Source organism: Aquarana catesbeiana, linkage group LG05, assembly GCF_042186555.1.
Source record: "Aquarana catesbeiana isolate 2022-GZ linkage group LG05, ASM4218655v1, whole genome shotgun sequence".
NCBI classification, from domain to species: Eukaryota; Metazoa; Chordata; class Amphibia; order Anura; family Ranidae; genus Aquarana; species Aquarana catesbeiana.
In genome coordinates, this window is record NC_133328.1 from 540,160,617 (window position 1) to 540,185,504 (window position 24,888).

The 24,888-nt window shown below is 45.0% G+C and overlaps 1 protein-coding gene and 1 non-coding gene across 3 annotated transcripts in view; both read left to right on the forward strand.

Annotated features, from left to right (window-relative positions):
• Positions 1-2,154: 2,154 nt before the first annotated feature.
• LOC141146556 (U11 spliceosomal RNA) lies at positions 2,155-2,267 on the forward strand. Its single transcript, XR_012244949.1, has one exon. It is a non-coding gene; the product is annotated as a U11 spliceosomal RNA (small nuclear RNA).
• Positions 2,268-5,591: 3,324 nt separating this feature from the next.
• LY96 (lymphocyte antigen 96) overlaps positions 5,592-24,888 on the forward strand; it is a 58,511-nt gene continuing 39,214 nt past the window's right edge. Inside the window, exons 1-2 of one of the 2 annotated variants that reach the window (XM_073631817.1) lie at positions 5,592-5,797; positions 13,041-13,097. In XM_073631817.1, coding sequence (XP_073487918.1) covers positions 5,677-5,797; positions 13,041-13,097 — 178 coding nt within the window. In that variant the 5' untranslated portion in view covers positions 5,592-5,676. Of the gene's footprint in view, positions 5,798-13,010; positions 13,098-24,888 lie in introns of both variants that reach the window. The other variant, XM_073631816.1, reaches the window with a different exon arrangement.

The following is a 24,888-nucleotide window of genomic DNA, read 5'->3' on the forward strand; positions in this document are numbered from 1 at the left end:
GTACATTCCAATCTGTACTGTGACGCAGCGCATAAATACACTACATAACAATACATTGCCAAGCATACAAATAAATTACATACATCCTGCGGTATGATGCCTAATGTGTTGTGCAGAGTAATAATACCCCGAAACACCACATCATGCATGATGCCGCATTACCCTGAAAGCATTACTTCAAACACATGTCACAAAAGTGATACAGTCTAATAATATTCAAATGTGCAACGGGTGTGTTGGGGCAGGACCAAATCATGTGTAAGTAATTGGCCGAGTTAGTTTGGCAATGCCAACAGCATGGTGGGCAATCTGGGTAAATTTTATGTAATCGGAATGGTATATAATGAAACTGGTGTATGATTTTAAACTGGATTAGATGGTCTCTAGAGGATATGATGTGAGAGAAGGGAATCTCCCACACATCCTCCCAGTCTTCCATGTCTAGCTCCGGCAGCTCCGACACCCAGAAGGAATAAAGGCCTTCCAGTCCATGATCAACAATGAAAGGTGCTACTACCCTAGATTGGTGAAACTCCTTCTGAGCTGTCGGGTGCAGGATGTGCAGTCCATCCATGATGTACAGTCTGTAATGCCCTGTAAATGGACAATAAAGGTTTTTTAAGGGTGGAGGGGGTGGAGAAGGTGGGGTAGGGGAGGGAGAAAGAGTTCACAGGCCCGAAGCTTTATTTGAATTGCCAAAGGATACACGGGTGGGGGGGGGGGGGATCTTCAGACCTCCTCTTCCTCCTTGAAGTCCATCAAGTGGTAGTCTCTGAGCAGACTGTGGACCAGTCTGCGACAGTCCTCGATGGACATCCTCTCCCGCTGGTGGATGAGGCGCTTTCTGGCGCACCATAAAGCGTCCTTAAAGCAACACAGCACCCGCCAGACACCATCAATGTCCTCTTGTGAATGAGTTCCACAGAAGAGTCCATTCAACAACCTAAGTGTGTGATAGCAGTCTGTGGTACAAAGTCTTTGAGTTCAGGTTCCAAGGCCCTCAACAGGTCCTGTGCAAAGGGACATTCCCAGAAAACATGCAGAGCAGTTTCCTCCTGGATGATGCAAAAGGGGCAGTGCCTGTATCTGCACAGGTTTCTGGCATGCATGAATGTCCTGAGTGGCAACCCCCCCCTGGATTGCCATCCATGCCAGATCTTTGTGCCTGTTGGTTAGTCTCTTTGAAGAAACATTTCTCCAGACCACTTTACAAGTGGCTGAAGGGAGGCCTGGAACAATCTCAACAATGTCCGATGCTCTAATCAACTTGTGGATAGTTTTTGGCTTCCACAAGTCGGGCTTCACTCCATGTAGCCCTAGCTCCTTAATAAACTTGAAGGTGTCCAAGTAGTACCAAGGGGTATCCCAGTTGTAGGGGATGGAGCTGTCCCATTTGTCCCATCCAAGGGTCCTCCAAAGAGGCAGGAGGAAAAAACGGGACATGGAGTTACCACCAGAGTCCACAGTTCTGTCAACCAATGTCCTGCGGATGCAGTTACAAGCAAAGCACACCCTCAGTAGGGTAGCGATGTCGGGCACGCCCTTACCACCTTTGAGGGGTTCCTTGAACATAACCGCCCGCTTCACTCTGTCCATTTTGGAGCTCCAGATGAAGTGAAACACCACCCTGGTGATGGCCTTACAGGGCAGTGTTTCACTTCAACTTGGACACCTTCAAGTTGGCACAGCTATGCGAATTGCCATAGGTGTAAGTCGGGCGCTTTAAGAGCAATTTGGCATGTAACGGCATGCCAAATCACTGCAATGTGAACCATCAATCATAGAGAGAAAACTCAAGCACAAAAAAGTTGTAAATTAAAGGAAAAATTAAAATAGATTTTGCTGCAATAATTCAGTTTGGAGCTGCCCCCAGTAATACTTTTAGGCCACTAGATATTGCCAGTCTTTTTGATTAAAAGACGTCCAGCGTTTTGGGTGGAGGGGGGTTTTGGGCATTCAACTCCCGAGAGTGTGAAATGTTGAAGTCTTACGGAGGCTGCAATGATTGAATGGTGGAGGAGGTAAGAGGCGCTACTGTAAAGCTGTGTATATACATAATAATGACACTCCTATTATTGCAAACCATTTCGTTTTTTTTTGTTTGTTTTTTTGGAGATTGGCAGAGTCACTGTAAGGGGAGGTAAATTAACCGGGCAAAAGGGCTTGTGCCATTTTTGGCACATCATGATTCTTCAGATCAGGGGACTGTGGTGCAGAATCAACGTTTCAAAAGCATAATTTTTGTGAATTGGACTGCCTGTGATCTGAATTTTTGATATTGTAATAAATAAAAGAAACTGTACAACATAGTGTAACACCAATTGTCATATATATTTTTTTGAAAATTGTTTTTATTGTTTTTGTCGAAGCAAAAGAAAAAATGGTACAGATACAGAGCCTCTGGACATACCCTGGCTCAAAACAAAGAAAACAACAAAAAAAAAAAGCACAACAAGGGTAACTAACTAGAACTTACATAACAGCAACAACATAGAACTTAACATCCCAAAACTTGCTGCTTAAGTAAAAAGGATGAAAGATGCTCACTCACATTTAAAAGGGGTTGTATACCCGCACATCTTAAAAAACAAAACAAAAAAACAAAACACTGCAAGGCAAAGGCATAATTAGCTAGTATGCACCTCATACTAGCTCAATATGAAATACTTACCTTGGATCGAAGCCCCCATATCGCAGCCCGGTGCACGCTGAGGGAGCCGACATCTTGCCCTCTGCGTTTTTTTGGGTTCGTGGCTCCGGCGCTGTGAGTGTCCGGAACCGCGATGAAGTCACTCCCGCGCATGCACGCAGGAGTCTTCTTCCCAGCAAGGTCTGGCAGAGTCTGCCGGACCTTTAGCCGGACATTCAGAGCGCATGCGCCGCTAATATCAGCGGCTGCATGCAAAGGGAATATCTCCTAAACCATACAGGTTTTTGAGATATTAATTTTACCTACAGATTAACCTTATTATAGGCTTACCTGTAGGTAAAAATTATAAATCAGGGTATAAAACCACTTTAACAGTATGGGTGTCGGGGGAAAAAATCCCTTGTCAACAACCTCCTAAGCATTTACTCATCTCCGCTGTGTCAATCCCCCTAGCTGTGTAGGGAATGTACTGTGTGGCCACATATCCTACAGATATGGCAATGTGGACCCTTACCTCCACCTGCATAGGACTTAGAGTATATTAGTGTCAGGGTCTTGCTGTTGAGTCATAGTGGTATGAGAGTCTAACCGTATATCCCACACCTTGTTAAATTTTTTCAGGCAGCCCTTGTATGTGTAGGTTTCTTTATACAGCGGGATGATAGAATTAACCAGTGATTTCCACATATTGAAAGTAGGTGCAGAAGAGGCTCTCCATCTGAGTACAATGCTCTTCTGAGCGTAAAACAGAAGCAAACTGAGCAACGTGCAAACAACTCTAGATGGGGCCAGGGCATCTACCAGCCATAAAATACAGACACCCACCATCTGGGGTATAGGGACAGTAGTTAAGCTGGTGATAAATGTGAGAACATTGGTCCAAAAGACCTACAATAAAGGGCAGGACCAAATCATGTGTAAGTAATTGGCCGAGTTAGTTTGGCAATGCCAACAGCATGGTGGGCAATCTGGGTAAATTTTATGTAATCGGGATGGTATATAATGAAACTTGTGTATGATTTTAAACTGGATTAGATGGTCTCTAGAGGATATGATGTGAGAGAAGGGAATCTCCCACACATCCTCCCAGTCTTCCATGTCTAGCTCCGGCAGCTCCGACACCCAGAAGGAATAAAGGCCTTCCAGTCCATGATCAACAATGAAAGGTGCTACTACCCTAGATTGGTGAAACTCCTTCTGAGCTGTCGGGTGCAGGATGTGCAGTCCATCCATGATGTACAGTCTGTAATGCCCTGTAAATGGACAATAAAGGTTTTTTAAGGGAATCATCCCGTAGGAGTAATTCCATATCAGACTGGTACAAAAGCAAATGAGATGTCCCAAATTGTGTAGAGAAAGCATGCCGGAGCTGGAGAAACCGAAAGAAATAGGAGTTAGGTAGATCAAATGTATTTTTTATTTGGTCAAATGTTTGTAGTGCGCCACCCTCACAAATATGGGATAGATTGCAGATTTTTTTTTTTTAAATACAATTTATTTGTACATTGGCCTTAGACACAGATAATGGTACCTTAGTGACTTTATCTCCTTCAGAGTAGGCATGGTGATAAAAGCAGGGTCATGATATTTGTGTACAAGACGTTACTGCAGTGTAGAATTTCTCAACCACTTTTCCAGTAAACCTCCAGAAGGAAGAACTAATAACAGATCCGTGCAAACTTTGTAAATAACATTTTAAGCACTAAACCTAAGAACAAATATATTCTGCTAATATATATTTTTCTATTAAGAAAATGTTTTTTTTTGTTTCTTTTTAAACCCTTTTAATGTTTAGGTATTATCTATATATCTATACAGAGTTATGTATACATTTCATGTTTGTATGCTGATACCTTCCTGTATACCCTTTAGAACTGTGCAGAGCCCCCCTCCCAAATATCCATAGAGGATGAGCAGTTATGGAGAAACAAGGAGGGTTTTTTTACAACTAACCTCATTGGTGGCAATGATAAATGTATAATGTATAATGATCCCTATATCAGTTTACTACAAAGTACATACAAGGACGCATTAAAAAAGCTCTTGCACACAGCTGTATCTGGTTGCATAGTGAAAATTCTGGCATATTTATGCCCTAGACCTAGAGAGCCCACAGGTGCTGCATACAGCCGCATATACAATCATTTGCTGTACATAACCAAATGTCAGTATGCACGTATAGGTGTACAATTCTGGATGCAAATGTATGTATTATATAGATAAGGATGTTTACACAGGTACTTGCATATAGTAGGGTTGCCACCCAATATGTGGATGTGGCCAAATTGCTTTTTGCTGACATCATCACCCTGCCTCCCAGTGATGCCGAACCTGCTCCCAGACAGCCGCCGGCAGCTCCCGGATGGCAACAGATTTGTGTGTGACTATCTTGGTTACTTGGGGAGCCACAGCCCAGTCTGAAAATTGTGTCCAATTTTCAGTCCACCTGAAACCTGGACACATGATTCAAAACCCGGTGGCAACCCTAGTGTATAGGGCGTGTACATATATTGACTTCTATAGGCTGCTGTAAGTCAGAACCTGTCGGCTCCTTGGTGCAGAAATTTGTTGAGATTTACACAGTGGTGTAGTGGTTAGCACTTTCACTTAGCAGTATTAGGGTTGTCGGTTCAATAGAAGTTGATCGTTGATGATAGATTCCTCCATCCCTCTCGATTGTGTGGATGGAGGAATCCTCATACTCATACATATTATACTCATAAATGGGCAGCTTAGATCTCCCCAACGGGGACAGAGGCAGCAATAAAAATGCACAGGGTTTTTCACTCCTATATTCTATCCAAAACTAAGAAAAGAAAATTTCCTCTACACCAATTTTTTATAAATAAATAAAATTAAAAAAAAATCCTGTCATTGGTGAAACCTCAGACTGTCTCTGGTTGCCCTGGATTGCAAAAATGACTTAACAAACAGAAAACATTTTAGGAGGAAGTGGAACTCTGATGACGAGTTGCTGTTCCTCTTACAGATTGTATATGATTTTCTTCTCATGGTTTTAATGGTGGATGATAGAGGATATGATTAAGGTTCTGTTTTTTTTTCAGCTTCTTTTTGTTCCGATGAGGACAATCACAAAACACATAATGTGTGACAATCACGCGATGGAGTTGTTTTATGTACTGTGTGGTAAGTACTTTCTGTAGTATTTATGTATGCGATCCAGCTTCTTGTACAGTCTTTGCTTGAATGCTGAAATCAAAGTCAATCTATACTCTCGATATGTTTACTTAGTTAACCATCAGGTTTTCTTTTAAGGCATAGGATACAGCTACTGTATGTGTTTTAGTGTGGTGCATTAAAAAATAAATTCTTGCTATTTTTCGGGTGTGGTTTCCAGCTAGTATACAGTATCTGACTTTTGTTAATGGTACTGTAAGTAAAACAGATGTACACACATTTAAAAAAGAGATAAAAAATAACATAGGTGTGGATGGGTTCTGTGGTAGCTACACTTTACCCCATACCCTGAATTGCCACCACAGCCCTGAGATAAATCCAGGACATTCAGGAATGGGGTACATATGACATTCCACCTGCCTCCCACAATGTAGTGCTCACTGCCTGAGCAGCCTTAGGCAAATGCTGACTTTTGTTAAGATTTTTGGGGTCCAACAGTGGTAGAACATAGTGAAAAAGAGTGCAGAAAGGTAGAACAGGAGCTTTGCTACAAAGCCTGAAGGTTAGTTAAAGTGATACTAAACACACACTGTTTAATTTAATGTACATTGTCCCTTCTATTTCTGTATGTGGATAATGGCACTGTAATTATTTTAATAAAAACAAAAAAAAAACCATCTTAGTACCTTTTTCCTATGTGATGTACAGCTGTCACATGACCCAGCTCTTTCCCAGCCTGTTTGCAGTGAAATATTAGCAGGAGAAGGTCCTAGTCCTCTGTTGCTGGTCGCATGTTCAAAAAAGCTTTTGGAATACAGAGTAAAAATAAATAAATAATATCAATACACTATTTTAAATTGGCATACAAACATATATTTGATATTAAATCTTTATTATTTTGTGGAAATACCATGGTGTGGGCGGATTTATGCCAATCACAGGATGCATCACACCCCTCCAGCCTGTGTCTTAGAATAGGAGGGAGATGAAGCCTCCATTAATCTACACGTAATATCCCACCCCCATTGTGTTTAGCTGTTTAGTGGGCATGGAGGGAGTGGGCTGTCATTTACCATATATGTGACTCTATAGTCATGTGGGCTGCTCAGATGTGATAGGGAGGAAATGCTCAGCATAGAAACTCACTGAAAACTGAGCATGTGCAGAGTTGCCACCACAGCTGAAAAATCCTTAGCTGAATTGGGGACATCATTGGGATCATTGGGGATCAACCAGAAAACGAATCTCATAGTGACTGAGTGAATATGAACATGAGGTTAAGGGATGCTTTAATGCAGAGTTCCATTAGTTTTTCTGTTTATTAGAAGTCAGCATCTACAGAAAGTTTAGTTGCTGACTTTGAATAAACAAACACTCACCTGTCCCACGATCCAGCGATGCAGCCACCTGAAGCCTCGGATCTATCCCACTCCTCTGCCCGCCACCTGACACTCTATTTATTGTTGGAAACCTTGGGAATACCAGATATTTCCAGATGTGGGAGAGCATGTGACTTTTTCCCCTTCTTTTCTGATAAGCTAAAACAGACATGGAAGATAGATGAAAGTCATTAAAGCATATATAAAACCCAAACCATTTTTTATAGATGTAGCACCCTGATATTTAGGCAGGGTTGCTAGTAAATTTATTTGCCAAGTGATAGTTGCTTTGGCCAGTTGATAGGAGGTCAATTGATTTCACCCTAATTCTGGAATTCCTGCACTTCTCTCTTCTGCCACTAGAGGGCCAGGTATCTGATGGCATTAGATAAGACAAGGGCATTGCAAGGTCAGATTAAGAATGAATGGGGTGTCTCAGCCAATGGGCAGAGATGTTCTTAGGTCCCTTGGCCTGCTTGGAGAGCCTATTTATTTGGGTGAGGTCAGGTGATCGGGGGTTCTGTGCCACCTGGAAGGCTGTCTGGGTGGATGTGTGTTGTGTTGCCCCGGGCATAAACCTAAGGCCTATCCCGGGGACACCTGGCTGCTAGGCTGTCTGAGGGCCTATCCAGAAGCAAGAGAGCAGCTTAGGGTTAGGATTGCGGCTTGCAGTCCAACCAGAAGTGATGGTTCTGCCGGCCGGAGGACCTGTCATGGTCAGAGGTAGAGGGGAAGCTGTCGCCACTAAGCATCCATCCACCTTATTACCGGGGACCACTGTGAGTAGCTGAAGCAAGTACCAGAACAGTATTCTCACCAACCGGGGAAGAACTGGGAAACTTCAGCAGATGTCAAGCAAAGGACCCAGCCAGTGGAGGTGACGCTTGTAGAGCAATATTGTGTGCCAAGCCAGGGACCGAGCAGACTAGTGGGGTGACGCTTGTGGTGTATCTGTGAGTACCAAGCTAGGGACCCAGCAGGGACGCAGGGGTGACGCTTGACGAAGATACTGAATGAGAAGATTGGAAGAGCTCGGGGGATCCAGTGGTAGTGGCTCAGCAAGTCTAGTGAAAGATCTACAATAGGAGATTGTAGAAGAAGTGAATAAGTTCATTACAACCTCTGTTAGAAACTGTTTCAAGATTGTTGCCATAGGAGACAACGGTCCTACTCATGCAGATGTGGTGTCTAGCTGGATGCCTTTTCCTGCATGGATGTCTGCCTATAGAAGTCTCGGAGTCTGCTAAATTAACATTGCAACTACTAAAGGGTGTCCTGGTCCTAACCCTCTCTCCCACAGTTCTGTTTAAGAGATAATAAATCTCTTTGCATTCAAGAAGTGTCTGGTGCCCATTACCTTGCATTGCACCCACCATGCCTCGTAACCCACTCTACACAGAAGGATGTCGGCTGTCCCTGACTCTAGAGGTCACCATTAGGCCTGGAGAGGCCCGGGACTTGGCTACGTAGGTTTTAAATACAGTAGTGTATATGTAAAACCCCTGTCAGGTTGCTATCTGTGTCCCACTGCAGAGATCTAGATTTCACTTCCTGTGTGGTAGACATAACTATATGTCAAAGAAAATCTTTCCAAAAAAAGAAAAGTTGCCACTAGAACAAGTTTCCCTATTGGAAGATCCCCTCTATCTCTGCTTTGGTGACAACTCCAAATTGTAGATTTTGCCCAATTTCAGTCTCAGTGGAAATGGAGACCAGGATTAATAGAGGACTAAATCTTCACAATAGAGACATAGACAATAATTAATACCTGAAAGAGATTCTAACCCTTCCCCATTCTATCCAAAACGTAAAAAAAGCAAAAAACATAAAACCCCATCATTCTGCCAGGGCAGTTAGCGCCTCCTGGGTGCTCTGACATCGGGCATCTGTTTCTCAGGTTGCAAGGCAATCTGGTCATCTCTGCACTCGTTTACAAAATGTTTATATGGTTGATGTGTTAGGCATCCTCCAATGCTAGTTTTGGCCGCCATGCTTTGCAGGCGGCTATTTAGGTTTCTTGGGTATCCCTTCAGGCTGGTTCAGAGTATTGGCACATTGCCCTGGGTTTTTCTCTATTAGTTGGTTTGCCCACCCCTCATTGTGGCATTACTTTGGGACATCCCTGTCTGGTAATGAATACTGAAAAAAAGAAAGGCTGTGTCTGTCAGTGAACGTAAGAGAAAATGGGATTTTTTGTTACTCACCGTAAAATCCCTTTCTCTGAGTTAATTGAGGATTGCCTATAGCAGAGGGGGGGGGGGGGGGGGGTTATGCCCAGAGAGGACTGCCCATAGGAAGTGTCCTACTCCTGTAGGTAGGGCTATAAAACCCTGTCTGGTAATGGATATTGAAGAAAAGGCTGTGTCTGTCCATGAACTCAGAGAAAGGGATTTTAGGGTGAGTAACAAAAAATTTCATTATTACTTAACAGAATAAAGTTATGATTTGTTAGATATCAAACATGATATGGATCATATTTAGAATTCTATTAGGAGATCTAATGCCTTCTGGACCTTGTAAAATAGGTGTATTTGGCATCTAATTATTTAGCATCCTTCCATACGTTAAGGCAACTCCATCACAGCAGGAAAAAAAATGAATTTCATGTGTATTAGGCAGTGCGTTCAAATGAATAAACAGGCTTAATGCAAAAGACAGTAACGCACATGCATTATAGCACTGTAGCCAATCGTTGTCTCCTATGGCAACAGTCTTGTAACAGTTTCTAACACAAATTGTAACGACTCCTTTAGTTCCTTTACAATCTCCTCTTGTAGATCTTCACTCAACTGAGCTCCCAATCTCCCTCACTAGAATTGCTGATCCACTGCCACTGGATTCCCTGAGCTCTTCCAATCTTCTCACTCAGTATCTTCCTCAAGCATCACCCCACATCCCTGCTGGGTCCCTAGCTTGGCACTCCCAGATACTCCTCAAGCGTCACCCCGCTGGCCTGCTCGGTCCCTGGCTTGACACACAATACTGCTCTGCAAGCGTCATCTCCACTGGCTGGGTCCCTGGCTTGGCACCTGCTGAAGTTTCCTCCTTCTTCACCATCCACCGGTTGGTGAGAACACTGCTCTGGTACTTGCTTCAGCTACTCACAGTGGCCCCTGGTAATAAGGTGGATGGCCCCTTAGTGGCGACAGCTTCCCCTCTACCTCCGACCACAACAGGCTCCCTGGCCGGCAGAACCGTCACTTTTGGTTGGACTGTAATCCGCAGTCCCAACCCTACGCTGCTCTCTTGCTTCTGGATAGGTTCTTGGACAGCCTAGCAGCCAGATGTCCCCGGGATAGGCCTTAGGTTTATGGCCTAGCAGCACAACACACTTCCACCCAGACAGCCGTCCAGGTGGCACAGAACCTGACTCCACCCAAATAAATAGGCTCTCCCAGCAGGCCAAGGGACTCAAGAAAATCCCTGCCCATTGGGTGAGATACCCCATAACTCCTAATCTGTCCTTGCAATGCCCTTGTCTTATCTAATGCCACCAGGTACCTGGCCACCTAGCGGCAGAAGAGAGAAGTGCAGAAATTCCAGAATTAGAGCGAAGTCAGTTGACCTTCTAGCAACTGACCAAGGCAACTATCACTTGGCAAATAAATTTAAGCTCAACCCTGCCTAAACATCAGGGTGCTATAGCACATTCATTTGACGCACCTCAGCGGACCAGGCTGGTGTGAATAGGCCCTTAGTGAATTAAAGGCTTTGATTGCAAAACAATTGTAAATAACACATGGTTAGGATAAGGCCACAAGCACACTGGGCATTTAGTCCATCTGGGTCAAATCCAAGCATTCTGAGGGGCCTGGGAGGCACAGGTACAGCGTCCACCCTCACTGTCAGCAGCCTGTCAAAAGCTATGACAGACTGAAATAAACAGTGGCTGGATGCTGTACTAAGCTCTAATCAAGTTTAGGGCTGTATGTGTTGTGGGACATATGCTTGGAAAACAAAATTCTTGCGTTCTGGGCTTACGCCCCTGAATGCATAGGCTCAAAATGTGAGTACCACTCAGTACAGTATCCAGTCACCATGTAGCCTGTCATAGATTTTGACCTGCTGCTGGCATTGGGGTTGGATTGTGCAACTGTTATTATTATTATTATTATTATTATTATACGAGATTTATATAGCGCCAACAGTTTACGCAGCGCTTTACAATGTATAAGGGGGACAACACAATTATAGTACAGTTCAATACAAAAGGTACAGGAGGGCCCGGCTCGTAGAGCTTACATTCTAAAGGGAGGGGGTGGTGGTACAAAAGGTAATAGCTGCAAAGAATGATTTGATGGGGGTGGCTCAGGGACAGTTATGTGGGTGTGGGATAGGCTTCCCTGAATAAATGAACACCTGAAAATGCCAGGATTTGATGCGCATGGGCTTAACACCCAGTGTGCATGGGGCACAGTAATGTATTATGCTTTGGTGAACTGATGCTTTGGAGTTACAAAAAGAGAAAAGAGGTTTGAGTAGTAACAAATATACTCCAATCATAGAGAAGCATTTGACAGTTTAATGGTTAAGTGTAATTCCAGCTAGGACTTTGTTTCTAGCCTTGTACAGTATCAGCAAGAGATTGGATCTGTTTCCATTGCTGTCTTGGTCGCCGCTGGGAAGAATTTCTCCTCAATTTTTGTCCCAGTAAAAAATGTTACGCGACCGGAAGTGAAGAGAAATCTCTCCCGGAATGGAACAGATCATATCAAACACCTACAATTCTACTGTTGTGTACTGCTCTTTAAAACTAAGATTTAATCTCTCATACAACAATGACTAATTTGAATCCTTATGCTGCTGGCATTAGTAAATAGATAGGAAAGTATATCATACTGTATTTTTACTTGCTTTAAACATTTTTTTTTACATTTCTTTAGTTACATCCTAGTTTCCATGTCTAGGCAAATGATATCATACATCCCAGGAGTCTTCAGGAGGGTAGGAGGGGTTTTCTCAGCTAAGTACACTCCCCTGCCTGCCTGCCTGCCTGCCTGCGTGCCTGACCTAAGGGCAGATGGATTCCAGGAAGTAAATGCTACATAAATCTTACCCTTACTCAAGATGGCCACGGCCAGAAATGCTAGGTTTTTCAAAGTGATTTCTAAGCAAAATAAAGCATGGAAACATGAATGGATAGGTGAATTTGCTTTGAATGTAAAAAAGTAATTAAATAGCACTTTTGGTTTGTGGTGCTCAGATACAATGTAGTTCCACAAATTCACAAGTTGGGCAGGTTGGGGAATGTACCTACGAAAAGGATGACTGATGGCATAAAGGAGTGAAAATAGGAGCCGAAACAGTGTATGTGCAGGGGCCAGGCTGTGTGCAGGAGCTATCCCAGATTTCAGATAGGGTTCTCTGTTTAAAACTCATTTGGAGGGTGCAGCATGGGCTTCTCATTTGGTAGAAACAGCAGCAGCCAGGTAAGGGGATGTACTGATGTACTGTAGTCATTGTAATGGTCAATGGAGGAGAGAAAAAAATGAAACCAAGCCAATGAGGAGGGACAAAAATGTATTGGTATACAGTCCTATGGAGTTGATAAGGAAGCGGAATCAAATCATCAATGAGCTGGCATGAAGATGTCCGGAAAGACACATTTTAGTAGAGTAGGGAAGAGTTGGAAATCTCAACAACAAAGACCCAGACAACAATTAAAACCCGCCAGAGGTTCTTACCCCTCCCTACCCTATACAAAACTAAAAACAAATGTTTTGGCTGGAATTGCACTATAAATGTTGATTTTTGTTCACTGCATTTAACAAATCCATTAGTCACATTATTAAATAAAAGCTATTTGTATGCATTGATTATAATACATGTGTATTTTTTTTCAGATGAAAACCACCACTTTTCTTTTTCCGTAGATCCCTGTACTTCTACTTGGAAAGAAGAAGTGAATTTTTCTATGACATTTATACCAAGTAATTTTTTGTGTTTGTTTAAAGTTAATTGTTTAAAGGATAAAACAAATCTGATAAAAGAGGATGATACTTACCTGCAGATATACAGAGGGTAACCAATGATTGACAAACCTTCGCCGATAAACATAGGCACGAGACATCTATACATCTTTGACCATGCCAAGGGCAGTCATTGCCAAGAAGAATAAATTCTGTTTGGTTGCTATCACTTACTGCGCTTTAGAATTAGCACTTTTATTCTCGCATGCTCTTAAAGCGGAGGTCCTGCTGAATTTTTTTTTTTTTTAAAGTCAGCAGCTACAAATATTGCAGCTGCTGACTTTTAAAATATGGCATCTGAAGCTGATCTGTCCCTCGGCTCTCGTGTGGAGGTGCCGCCATCTTCGGTAAGGGATTCAGGAAGTGAAGCCTTGCGGCTTCACAGCCTGGTTCCCTACTGCGCATGCGCAAGTCGCGCTGCGCGATCCCACAGGTCCCTGCTGTCTTCTGGGACCTGTGTGTCTCCCAGAAGACAGCGGGGGGGGGACGGAGGAGGCGCCGGATATGGCATAGATATCCGCGGGTACCCGCGGATATCTATGCCCAGAAGTGGGAGCAAATACCTGGATTATACAGGTATTTGCTCTCCCCTCCCCCCCTGAAAGGTGCCAAATGTGACACCGGAGGGGGGAGGATTCCAAAAAGCTGCAGTTCCATTTGTGGGTGGAACTCCGCTTTAATAAAACTATAAGTGTCTTACAAAGTGGCTATGGGTCAGAAGTGATATTTATGCTGACTTTGTTCCTTATTCTCCAAGTGACGAAGTGGCACTGTCACATGGAGATTTTCCCACAAGCTGCTGGGTATGTGTGTCTGTACACAACAGCATGTGCTTCTAATAGTCCTGGCCTGTGTGTAACATTGGGTCATCAGTTTGGGTACAGACCATATATCGTTAACCTTATTCGATAAAGCAGCGCAAAAAGCAGTATCTACATAAAAAGTACAGTAGCCTATGGCAACCTGTCAACACTTTGTTTATACAAACCAGTTAGCTAAAAGATTTACAAGAGATTGCTATGGATTACTGCACTTCACATGTGGTCATGCATTTTATACTGGTGAAGCCAGGGCTTTTTTTCTCAAACAATAGGTGCTGGAACCCAACCACGGCCCCCCAAAACCCGTCCCCCCACACACACCCTCCAAATCACACCAAATAGTGGGTGTGGTCATATTTCACAAACAGTAGAAGGGTCCTAAGTGCAGAGTTCATGGGGGTTACACACAGAGTGCAGAGCTGTCACTTGTAAACACAGAACCCAGACTTGTGATTGTGGTGAGCAGGCACCAAAGGGTTTGAGCCGGAGGTGGTGGAACTGAGTTCCACCAAGTTCCCCCTGAAAAAAAGCCCTGAGTGTAGCGCTACCCCTGCAGGAGTCGCTGGTGAATAAGGGATCCCCCACCCTGCACAACCAGGCACACAGAATTTTCACAGCACTCTGGAGTCAAGAAACAGTCTTTGCAGCTTTCTTTTTGTGTTTTTATTAGGGGTAATGAACTTGGATGAGGATAAGGGTATTATGGAATGCCCTCTTGACTTTAGCAGAATTTTCTAGGGACAACTTTCTCTGTACAGACTGTTTACACACTTCGCAGCTTCTCTAGCACAACACTTGCTTGCTTTTGGTGATCTGGCAATAGGGCTCAGTCAGATTGATAGCAAATGCGCTTTACAGGCAGGGACCGTGGGCCCCTTGGTTGTGTAGCAAAGTCTTAGTGCCCAGCTGTCCTACTGTGGCTACTGATCCCAGCACCACTTCTTCAGGCACTGCCAGCCCACCTGGCTGCAGCTGCCCTTTTCTCTAGCCCTCTTGGCTAAGCTTCCACAGTCCCCCTAGACTGACTCTGCATCCATCTCAGACTGCTCTCACCCAGTCCTCTCAGGCTACCTCTCAATCCCCGACTTTAAAACTCACCAGCCCACCTGGCTGTGTTCTCTTTGGAGAGCACCCGGATGTGCTCTCTGGCTCCTGCTGTCCTCACTCCTGCTCCCATACTATTGAACAGGATTTCTCCTTGGGATATCAGAGAATCCCTTCTGCACCCAAGCTCCAGGCACAAGGTCACCCACCCCCCAGAGTAGGGGGTTACCCTCGAGGGCCCACCGACAGCCTCCTAGCAGTCCATCACCAACTTCAACCCAAACTCTTCTTCCCAGCTGGGCTGACCCTGAGTATTTGCATTTTACCTACTCTATACCAAAAAAAAAAAAAACATAACACTACCTATTCTAGCACACTAGAGGGTGCTACACTGGTTTGCTCAATACGGTTTATAATGCTCGGAGAGAAGAGTTTATGTAAGTCATACGCTGTACTTCATTATTCCAGCGATGAAGCTTTTACCTTTTGTCTTTAGGTATAATATTTAGAGCTGAACCGCAGGCGAACACAATTAAAATACAGTGTTAACTTCCTGACTATGCTGCGTGTCAGGCCTGGACTAGATGTACTACAAATATATTGGCAGGTAAATCAGCTTCCTTATATACAGTATTATGCAAAAGTTTTAGGCAGGTGTGAAGAAATGCTGGAGTAAGAATGCTTTCAAAACTATATATTTTAATTGTCTATTTTTAATAATTTACACAATGCAAAGTGAACGTACAAAAGAAAATCTAAATCAAATCAATATTTGGTGTGATTACACTTTGGCTTTAAACCAGCATAAATTCTTACACTGGCACATTTTGTACAGTTGCACAATGTCAGGGATTTTATGGGATTAGAGCCAGGTGTATGATTAACCAATTAAACCAAGCAGGTGTAAATGATTATCAATTTAATATGTAGGTTGAAACACAGTCATTAACTGAAACAGAAACAGCTGTGTAGGAAGCTTAAAATTGGGTGAGAAAAAGTCAAATTCTGCTATTAAGGTTATTTTGTGGAAGACAACTTCATGTCACAGGTACACCATCGCAAGACTGAGCACAGCAAAAAGACACAAAGTAGTTATACTGCAAAAGCAAGTTTCTACCAGGCAAAGATTTCAAAGCAGACTGGGATGTGCTGTTCAAGCTCTTTTGAAGAAGCACAAAGAAACGGGCAATGTTAAGGACTGTAGTCGCAGTGGTCGGCCAAGGAACTTAATGCAGCAGATGAAAGACACATCATGCTTACTTCCCTTCAACATCGGAAGATATCCTGCATTGCCATCAGCACAGAACTGGCAGAAACCAGTGGGACCCAGGTACACCCGTCTACTGTCCAGAGAAGTTTGGCCAGAAGTGGTTTTCATGGAAGAATTGCGGCCAAAAAGCCATACCTCTGACATGGAAACAAGGTTAAGTGACTTAACTATGTATGAAAACATAGGAACTGGGGTACAGAAAAATGGGAGCAAGTGCTCCGGACGGATGAGTCAAAATTTTAAGTATTTGGCTGTAGCACGAGGCAGTTTATTCTCTGATGGGCTAGAGAGCGATACAATAATGGGTGTCTGCAGGCAACAGTGAAGCATGGTGGAGGTTCCTTGCAGGTGTGGAGCTGCATTTCTGCAAATGGAGTTGGAGATTTGGTCAGGATCATGGGTGTCCTCAATGCTGAGAAATACAAACAGATACTTACCCACAATGCCATACCATCACGGAGGCATGTGATTGGCCCCCAATTTAGGATAACGACCCCAAACATACAGCCAATATCATTAAGAACTATCTTCAGTGTAAAGAAGAACAAGGAGCTCTGGAAGTGATGGATTCGCCCCCACAGAGCCCTGATCTCAACATCATGGAGTCTGTCTAGGATTACATTAAGATACAGAAGGACATGAGGCAGCCTACATCCACAAAAGATCTGTACTTAATTCTCCAAGATGTTTGGAACAACCTACCTGCCGAGCTCCTTTAAATACTGAGTGCAAGTGTACCTAGAAGAATTGATGTTGTTTGTAAGGCAAAGAGTGGTCACACCAAATATTGATTTGGTTTGGATTTCTCTTCTGTTCATTTACTTTCCAATTTGTTATTGACAATTTCTGAAAGCATTCCTAATTTACAGCATATTTCACACCTGCCTAAAACATTTGCACAGTAGCATATATAAGGGAGCTGATTTACCTGCCAATGTATTTATAGTACATCTAGTCCTAATATTTGTACTGCCCTGCCACACAGAATAGCCAGGAGGAACAAATTTTCTGTTACATTACAGTTATAGACTGTAGAACAGATCCAGCAGTGTCCTCGCTAACTGGACAGTAAAAGAGCAGCAGCAGACTAATGAGATCATCTCTCGGTCACTTTGCTCTCTCCTTCTATAACAGGGGTGTAACCCATATTGAGCACACTGGTTACATACCACACATCTCCTGCAGGGTGCCCCAGGTGTCCCGATCTTCCACACAAAGATTATGATGAGCAAAGGCACAGAGCCATTCTGACTGTGCCCAGCTTGTGTTTACATTTGAGAGTCTTCCCCTTCCTTCTCTGAGGCTGGTCCTCTTCCTGCTCCCCTGTTCCCTGTGTCCAGTGCCCACCCTTCTCTGCTGATCAGGTAATTGTAATGCTGCTCCCAGTGATCACCAACAAAAGAGAGGCACACTGACCAATGTATGGGGGCGCACTGACCCCCAATGTTTGGGAGCACACTGATCACCAGTGTCCTGGGGACACACTGACCACCAAAGTAAGGGGGCACAACACACAGACCACCAATGTAAGGGGGGCATAGACACTAACCACCAATGGAAGTGGGGTCACAGACACTGACTACCAATGTAAAGGGGGCACAGACACTGACCACCAATGTAAGGGGGCACTGATACTGACCACCAATGTAAGGGGGGCACAGACACTGACCATCAATGTAAGGGGGGCACAGACACTAACCATAAATGTAAGGGGGCACCGCAACTAACCACCAATGTTTGGGAGCACACTGATCACCAATGTATTGGGGACACAATGACCACCAAAGTAAGGAGGCACAACACACAGACCACCAATGTAAGGGGGGCACAGACACTAACCACCAATGGAAGTGGGGGTAAAGACACTGACTACCAATGTAAAGGGGGCACAGACACTGACCACCAATGTAAGGGGGGCGCAGACACTGACCATTAATGTAAGGGGGCACAGACACTGACCATTAAAGTAAGGGGGCACAGACACTGACCACCAATATAAGGGGGCACAGACACTGACCACCAATGTAACGGAGCACAGACACTGACCACCAATGTAAGGGGGCACAGACACTGACCACCAATGTAAGGGGGAACAGACACTAACCACCAATGCAAGGGGGCACAGACACTGACCACCAATGTAACGGAGCACAGACACTGACCACCAATGTAAGGGGGCACAGACACTGACCACCAATGTAAGGGGGAACAGACACTAACCACCAATGCAAGGGGGCACAGACACTGACCACCAATGCAAGGGGGGCTCAGACACTGACCACCAATGTAAGGGGGCACAGACACTGACCACCAATGTAAGGGGGCACAGACACTGACCACTGATGTCAGGGGGCACAGACATTGACCAGCCATGTAAGGGGGAAACAGACACTGATCATCAATGTAAGGGGGCACAGACACTAACCACCAATGCAAGGGGGCACAGACACTGACCACCAATGTAAGGGGGGCACAGACACTGGCCACCAATGTAAGGGGGACAGACACTGACCACTGATGTAAGGGGGCACAGACACTGACCATCAATGTAAGGAGGAACAGACACTGACCATCGATATAAGGGGGGCACAGACACTGACCACAATGTAAGGGGGGCACAGACACTGACCACAATGTAAGGGGGCATAGACACTGACCATCAATGTAAGGAGGAACAGACACTGACCATCGATATAAGGGGGGCAAAGACACTGACCACAATGTAAGGGGACACAGACACTGACCACCAAGGTCTACTTTAAGGTAGGCTTAGACAACGTGTTAGCTCACTGTCCATATATTTGTTTTATTTTTTTTCCAAAGGTGATCCTTTGGTTTGTTTGTGTCTGTGAAATTCTTGCTTGTGTTATAGTAGTTACAGTATTTTCATTATCTAGCACAATTTAGCTACACCCACTCCTCACAGCAGTGCACTTTGCTAGGTTGGGGTTATGTCTCTAGCATAACCTCTAGCTTGTGGTACAGTAATGGAAGCATATTATGTAGCTACTGAAGGACTGTGGTATGTGTGTATTTGTATACAGTGATTATGGTCAGATATTTTTTACCCATACCCTCTTTTCCCCCATCCAACTATAAGGCCTCACCCCAACCAGAAAAAAAATTCACGGACTCCTGCATCCACACAAGTGATGTAGATGCAGGGATCTCCCCTGTTGCGCTTTTGTATTCTGACAGCAGGGACTCCCCCCCTATCAGAATACAGTAATCAGCACTGCAGCCATTGGCGGCTGACCGATTGCTGGTTTTCCTGCATGACTATTCGACAGAACCTGGGTTAACGATTGAATTCTTTTGAACACAGAGCGGTACGTACGGATTGAAATTGGGGTGGGTCCTGTGGAAGCAATGAATTTCAATTTTTTTTTTTAAAGTAATGTTTTATAAATGAATACTTGTGCGTGTAGTTCAGCTTTAATGAATACTTGTCAACCAGAGTGCATTGCCTCACTTTTTTAATTACAGCAAAATGCAATTCTTTCAAAAAAGCAATCAATTTAAATTAAAGGACTTCAGTCACACCAGACATGTTGTGCTGATACACATAGAAAAGTCTATTCATTGTAGTTTTGTTCCATTGGTTTGCACTTTCTCACTGAAATCAATTGAAGCGGACTTCCAAAATGCATCTAAAGAATTTCTCAAATTGCTTTTATATGCTGCAAAAATATTGCACATGTTGTCATTCTTGTGGATTGTAACCTTGGGTGCAAGTTTATCGTGTATGGGGAGCCATCTATGAAAATCAAATTTTTTTTCCATGTGAAGTAATCTGCAATATTATATTGTTAATATTATTATCTGAACTGTTGTTTGATGAAGATTTACTGCTTTAAATTGTCCTGTATGTTAATTTATATTGATAGGATTTGACATTAGTGGCAGGAGTCCTGTATCATTTGCTGCTTTGCAGACAAGACCATCAGGGAGCAACAATGGCTCCATGTACCAAGAAGTGAACATGCACATAAATGTAGCCACTAGCTAGTGTGCTAGGTGTATACAGTTTAGTTGTTAGTGTAGGTAAATTGGCTTGGCTGAGAGCCAGGCTTGGGCTGAATCTGGGTCAGGGTTGCGACTCAGGGCGGCTGGATGACTCATCTCACAGCTCTTCTGGTGCCTCCCCCTGTTTCTGGAACTTTGGAGAACCTTTCAGATGTAGTGGGTAGAAGCTAGGAGGGGCTGTCATGCATATTTATGAGGGCCTCAGTCAATCCCCAACAAATGGTCTGGCAGGGGGCAGACTCACCTCATAAATAGACATGAATGCAGCAGGGGCAGTCGGGGGGAAGATGGAGATAAGTGCTGAGGAGCCTGGTGGAGGTCCTTGCAGGGCGGTCTCTAGTCTGGGGGGGTGACCTCAGGTCTGGGGCTTAGGTGCTGGAAGGATCCCCCAAAACACATGGAGGAAGCCCTTCGTGGAGGCACGGGAGCAAGGAGAGAAGACAGCAGGAGAAGGTCAGCAAGTCTAGGAGATGTCAGCCGGGTGGGCTGGTAAGTGTTCAGTCTGGGAGGATTGTGGAGAAGTTAGCCAGGAGGGCTTATGAAAGGGGCAGCTGCAGCCAGGTGTGTTGGCAGTACCTGAAGAGGTGTTGCTAGGATCAGTAACCACAGGAGGAGTGATTAATGCTGAACACTGACTTTTGCTACTCATCTAAGGGGCCCCGGGTTCCTGCTTATAACAGGCTTTTGATCTGATCTGACTGTGTGCCTTGTCAGATCCACTAAACAGTGTGCCCGTGGAGTTCTGCAAGCAAGTGAATGCTGGAGGAAGCAGAGGAGTGTATAAAGTCTATACATAGGACTGTATATTGGAAGAGTTGGCCCTGAAGTTGTTTTGAAGTCAAGTGGGCATTCCATAATTTCCAATCCCTATCCAAGTTCGGAACCCTCAAATAAAACAAGAAAAACAAAATACCGGACTGTTCTCTGACTCTGCAATGACTGAAAATTCCGTGTGCTGACTGTGGGGGATCCCAGTTACTTGTGGCTCCCAGGGTAGGGGATCCCAGTTACATGTGGCTTCTCAGGGGGTACACTACACAAATATGAAATTGCATTGACTCAGCCCAGTACCTTTTTGGTGGTGCCAGGTGGTCAGGGAAGGCAAGCACTGGCTCCTTCATGGACAGTGACAAGGGGGTCATTGGGTGACTTGCAGCTGTTGACAGAATTTCTAGATGCCAAATTGTATATATGCTGGTTACAGAAAGACACTTTCATCATTAGTAGGGTCACAGGATAAACACTTTAGAATTGTCAGACCTCCTTATCAGTAAATTCTTTGCTGTGCAAAAGGAAATTCTACTTTGTGGGGGTGGTGTCAGGGAAATGGCCGTGTTGTGGGCAATTCCGCCAGTAACCGTCATGGTGGCAGGCGAGTCTTGTTGACACAACCTCCGGCCTATTTAAACCTGCCACTGACACTTGCAGTTTGCTGGATTATCAAACAGCTCCTGTGTTCCTGTGCCTTGTATACTCTGAAGACCCCTGCTTGACCTCTGCTCGGCTTGACCTGTGTTCCTGTTTATCTCCTCGCTCTGACCCCGGCTTGGCTGACTACTCTCCGATCTTCTGCCCTCTGTGTATGACTCGGCTTGTTCCTGTACCTCTCTCAGACTGTCTTTTGGTATCTGACCCCTGGCCTGGCTGCGGACCCTGTTCCTGGTTTATCCCGCTGTTACCGTTCAAGACTTCTCTCCGCACGGCTGCCACAACGCACTCTAGCTACTTACAGCCAACCAGCCAGCTTGCAGTATCCCTGGCAACTAGTGCAACTCTGTGCATCGCATTCCCTGTACCCAAATCCAGGGACGCGCTGCACTCAGCCACAAGGGGCGCCCTCTCAGCAACCCGGCCTCACACTACAGACTTGACAGTATAATCCAGCCATGACTGAGGCCGGCGGAGGTGCGTCCCCATTAGAGACTTTGTGCCAACAAGCCACCACTCTGACCCAAGCAGTTCAGAAATTACAGGAAGGTTATCTGCGACTAACGGATAAGTTGCAACACCTGTCAGGGTCATCTGCTCACGAACATACCTCTGCGGCTCCCTTGATGATGTTCCCGCCTCCAGAACCCCGAGTTCCTGTTCCGGAGCGATTTTCCGGAGACCGGAAAAAGTTCAGATCCTTCAAGACTGCCTGCCTATTGTACCTAGCACTGCAACCCCGGACTTTTTCTTTAGAGACTGTTAAAGTCGGGTTCCTCATCTCTTTGCTGTCCGATGAATCTCAGACCTGGGCCCATAACTTATGGGAACAAAAGAGTCCAGTCATTTGCACGGTGGACGCATTCCGGGCAGCTATGGCACAACTTTACGAGGATCCCCAGCGTACTGGCACCGCTGAAGCCGCTCGGCACTCTCTGCAGCAGGGTAGGCAACCAGTAGAGGACTATAACCTGGACTTCCGGCGGTGGTCCGCAGACACAGCCTGGAATAAGGCATCTTTACTACACCAGTTCCGCCTAGGACTCTCCAAATCCCTCAAGGACGAATTGGCCAGGATCGAGATTCCCACTACACTCGAGGGTCTCATTCAACTATCCATCCAACTGGATAGACGTTTGCGGGAGAGACAGTCCGAACGATAACGAACCTGCAGACCCGCCAGTACACCCACCTTTGGATCAGTTCCCAAGCAGATTGGCCTGTTATGTTCCGCACTAACTCCTGATGAAAGACGTTGTCGTATCCTAGCCAATCTTTGCCTCTATTGTAGAGGAAATGGACATTTTCTATGTGACTGTCCCAGGAAGTTCAAGAAGCCACCTACCTACTCTCCAGCATATTTCCAGGTTTCCAGGACTTCTCCCTCACAACTCGTTCTTCCCATTTCACTGCAGTTGGGAGAAGAAGAGATCCGGCTCCAGGCTATAATCGACTGGAGCATGCAGTTGCTTCATGGACTTGAACCTGGCAAAAAACCTTAAGTTTCCCCTCCTCCACAAGAAGTCTAGAAGTCCGTTTAGCAGATGGCACGCTACCTAACTCCGGCCTTGTTACTCAAGAGACTTCACCTCTCCTTATTACCTCTCCCAATGGCCATCGGGAATTCATACATTTTGACGTTTTGAGTTCACCTATGTCTCCAATTATCTTGAGTATCCCTTGGCTCCAAGCCCATAACCCCCAGATCGATTGGATCAAGAAGGAAGTCCTGTTCACTTCCCCCTATTGCCAACAACATTGCCTCATCCCTGAATCCAGAGATACCACCAGTTGTCTGACAGTCCAATCGGTATCCTCCACTAACCAGGATGTACCCTGGGCATACCATGAATTCCTGGACGTTTTTGATAAGAAAAAGGCCGATGTTCTACCACCACATCGGCCATATGATTGCCCTATTGAGCTGCTTCCAGGGGCCGAAATTCCATTTGGACGTATATTCCCCCTCTCTGAAGGGGAATTGGGGACACTACGACAGTACATAGACGAAAATTTGGCAAAGGGCTTCATCCATGCTTCTTCTTCTCCTGCCGGTGCCGGCATTTTCTTTATCGAAAAAAAAGATAAGACTCTAAGACTGATATCCACTCCCACTGGTCCCCGAACCCTTCCAGAGACTTCGTTCAGCCCAGGTGTTCACCAAACTCGACCTCCGGTGTGCCTACAACCTCGTTCGCATCCGTGAGAGCGATGAGTGGAAAATGGCATTCAGAACGAGGTGCGGGCACTTTGAGTATTTGGTGATGCCGTTTGGGCTCTGTAATGCCCCGGCTACTTTCCAGCACTTCGTAAACAACATCTTCCGGGAATATCTTGACTACTTCGTCATCATCTATCTGGATGACATCCTTATCTTCTCAACCACCTTGGAGCTCCATAGGACTCACGTAAAGACAGTATTACTCACACTAAGAAAACATTCACTTTACGCGAAAGCAGAAAAGAATTCCTAGGGCTCATCATCTCTACCGGTGGTGTAGCTATGGATCCACAGAAAGTGCAGGCAATCCTAGACTGGCCAACTCCGTCAGACAAGAAGGGTGTACAAAGGTTTGTAGGGTTTGCAAACTTCTATAGAAGGTTTATAAGGAACTTTTCTTCCATCATCTCGCCCATAACCCAAGTAACCCGCCTACATGTTCGCTTCCTGTGGTCCTTCGAAGCCCAATCTGCCTTTGAGAAACTGAAGTCTTTGTTTACTTCTGCACCAATTCTTCGACACCCTGATCCTGCCCTACCCTATATTTTAGAGGTCGATGCCTCAGAGGTAGCTACAGGAGCAGTACTTTCACAGCGCCTGGGACCCAAGTCTCTGCTTCACCCTGTGGCCTTCTCCTCCTGGAAAATGAGCCAGCCTGAGAGGAATTACGACGTAGGTGATCATGAGCTTCTGGCCATTAAGACAGCCTTAGAAGAGTGGAGATACCTTCTTGAGGGAGCCACGCACCCAATAATGATATTCACCGATCACAGAAACCTCGAGTACCTCCGCACTGCCAAACGCCTGAGACCCCGTCAAGCTCGCTGGGCTCTGTTCTTTTCATGATTCAACTTTCACATCATCTACCGCCCTGGCTCCAAGAACGGCAAGGCCGATGCTTTATCCTGAATGTTTCCTGATACCCCAGAAGAAACAACATCC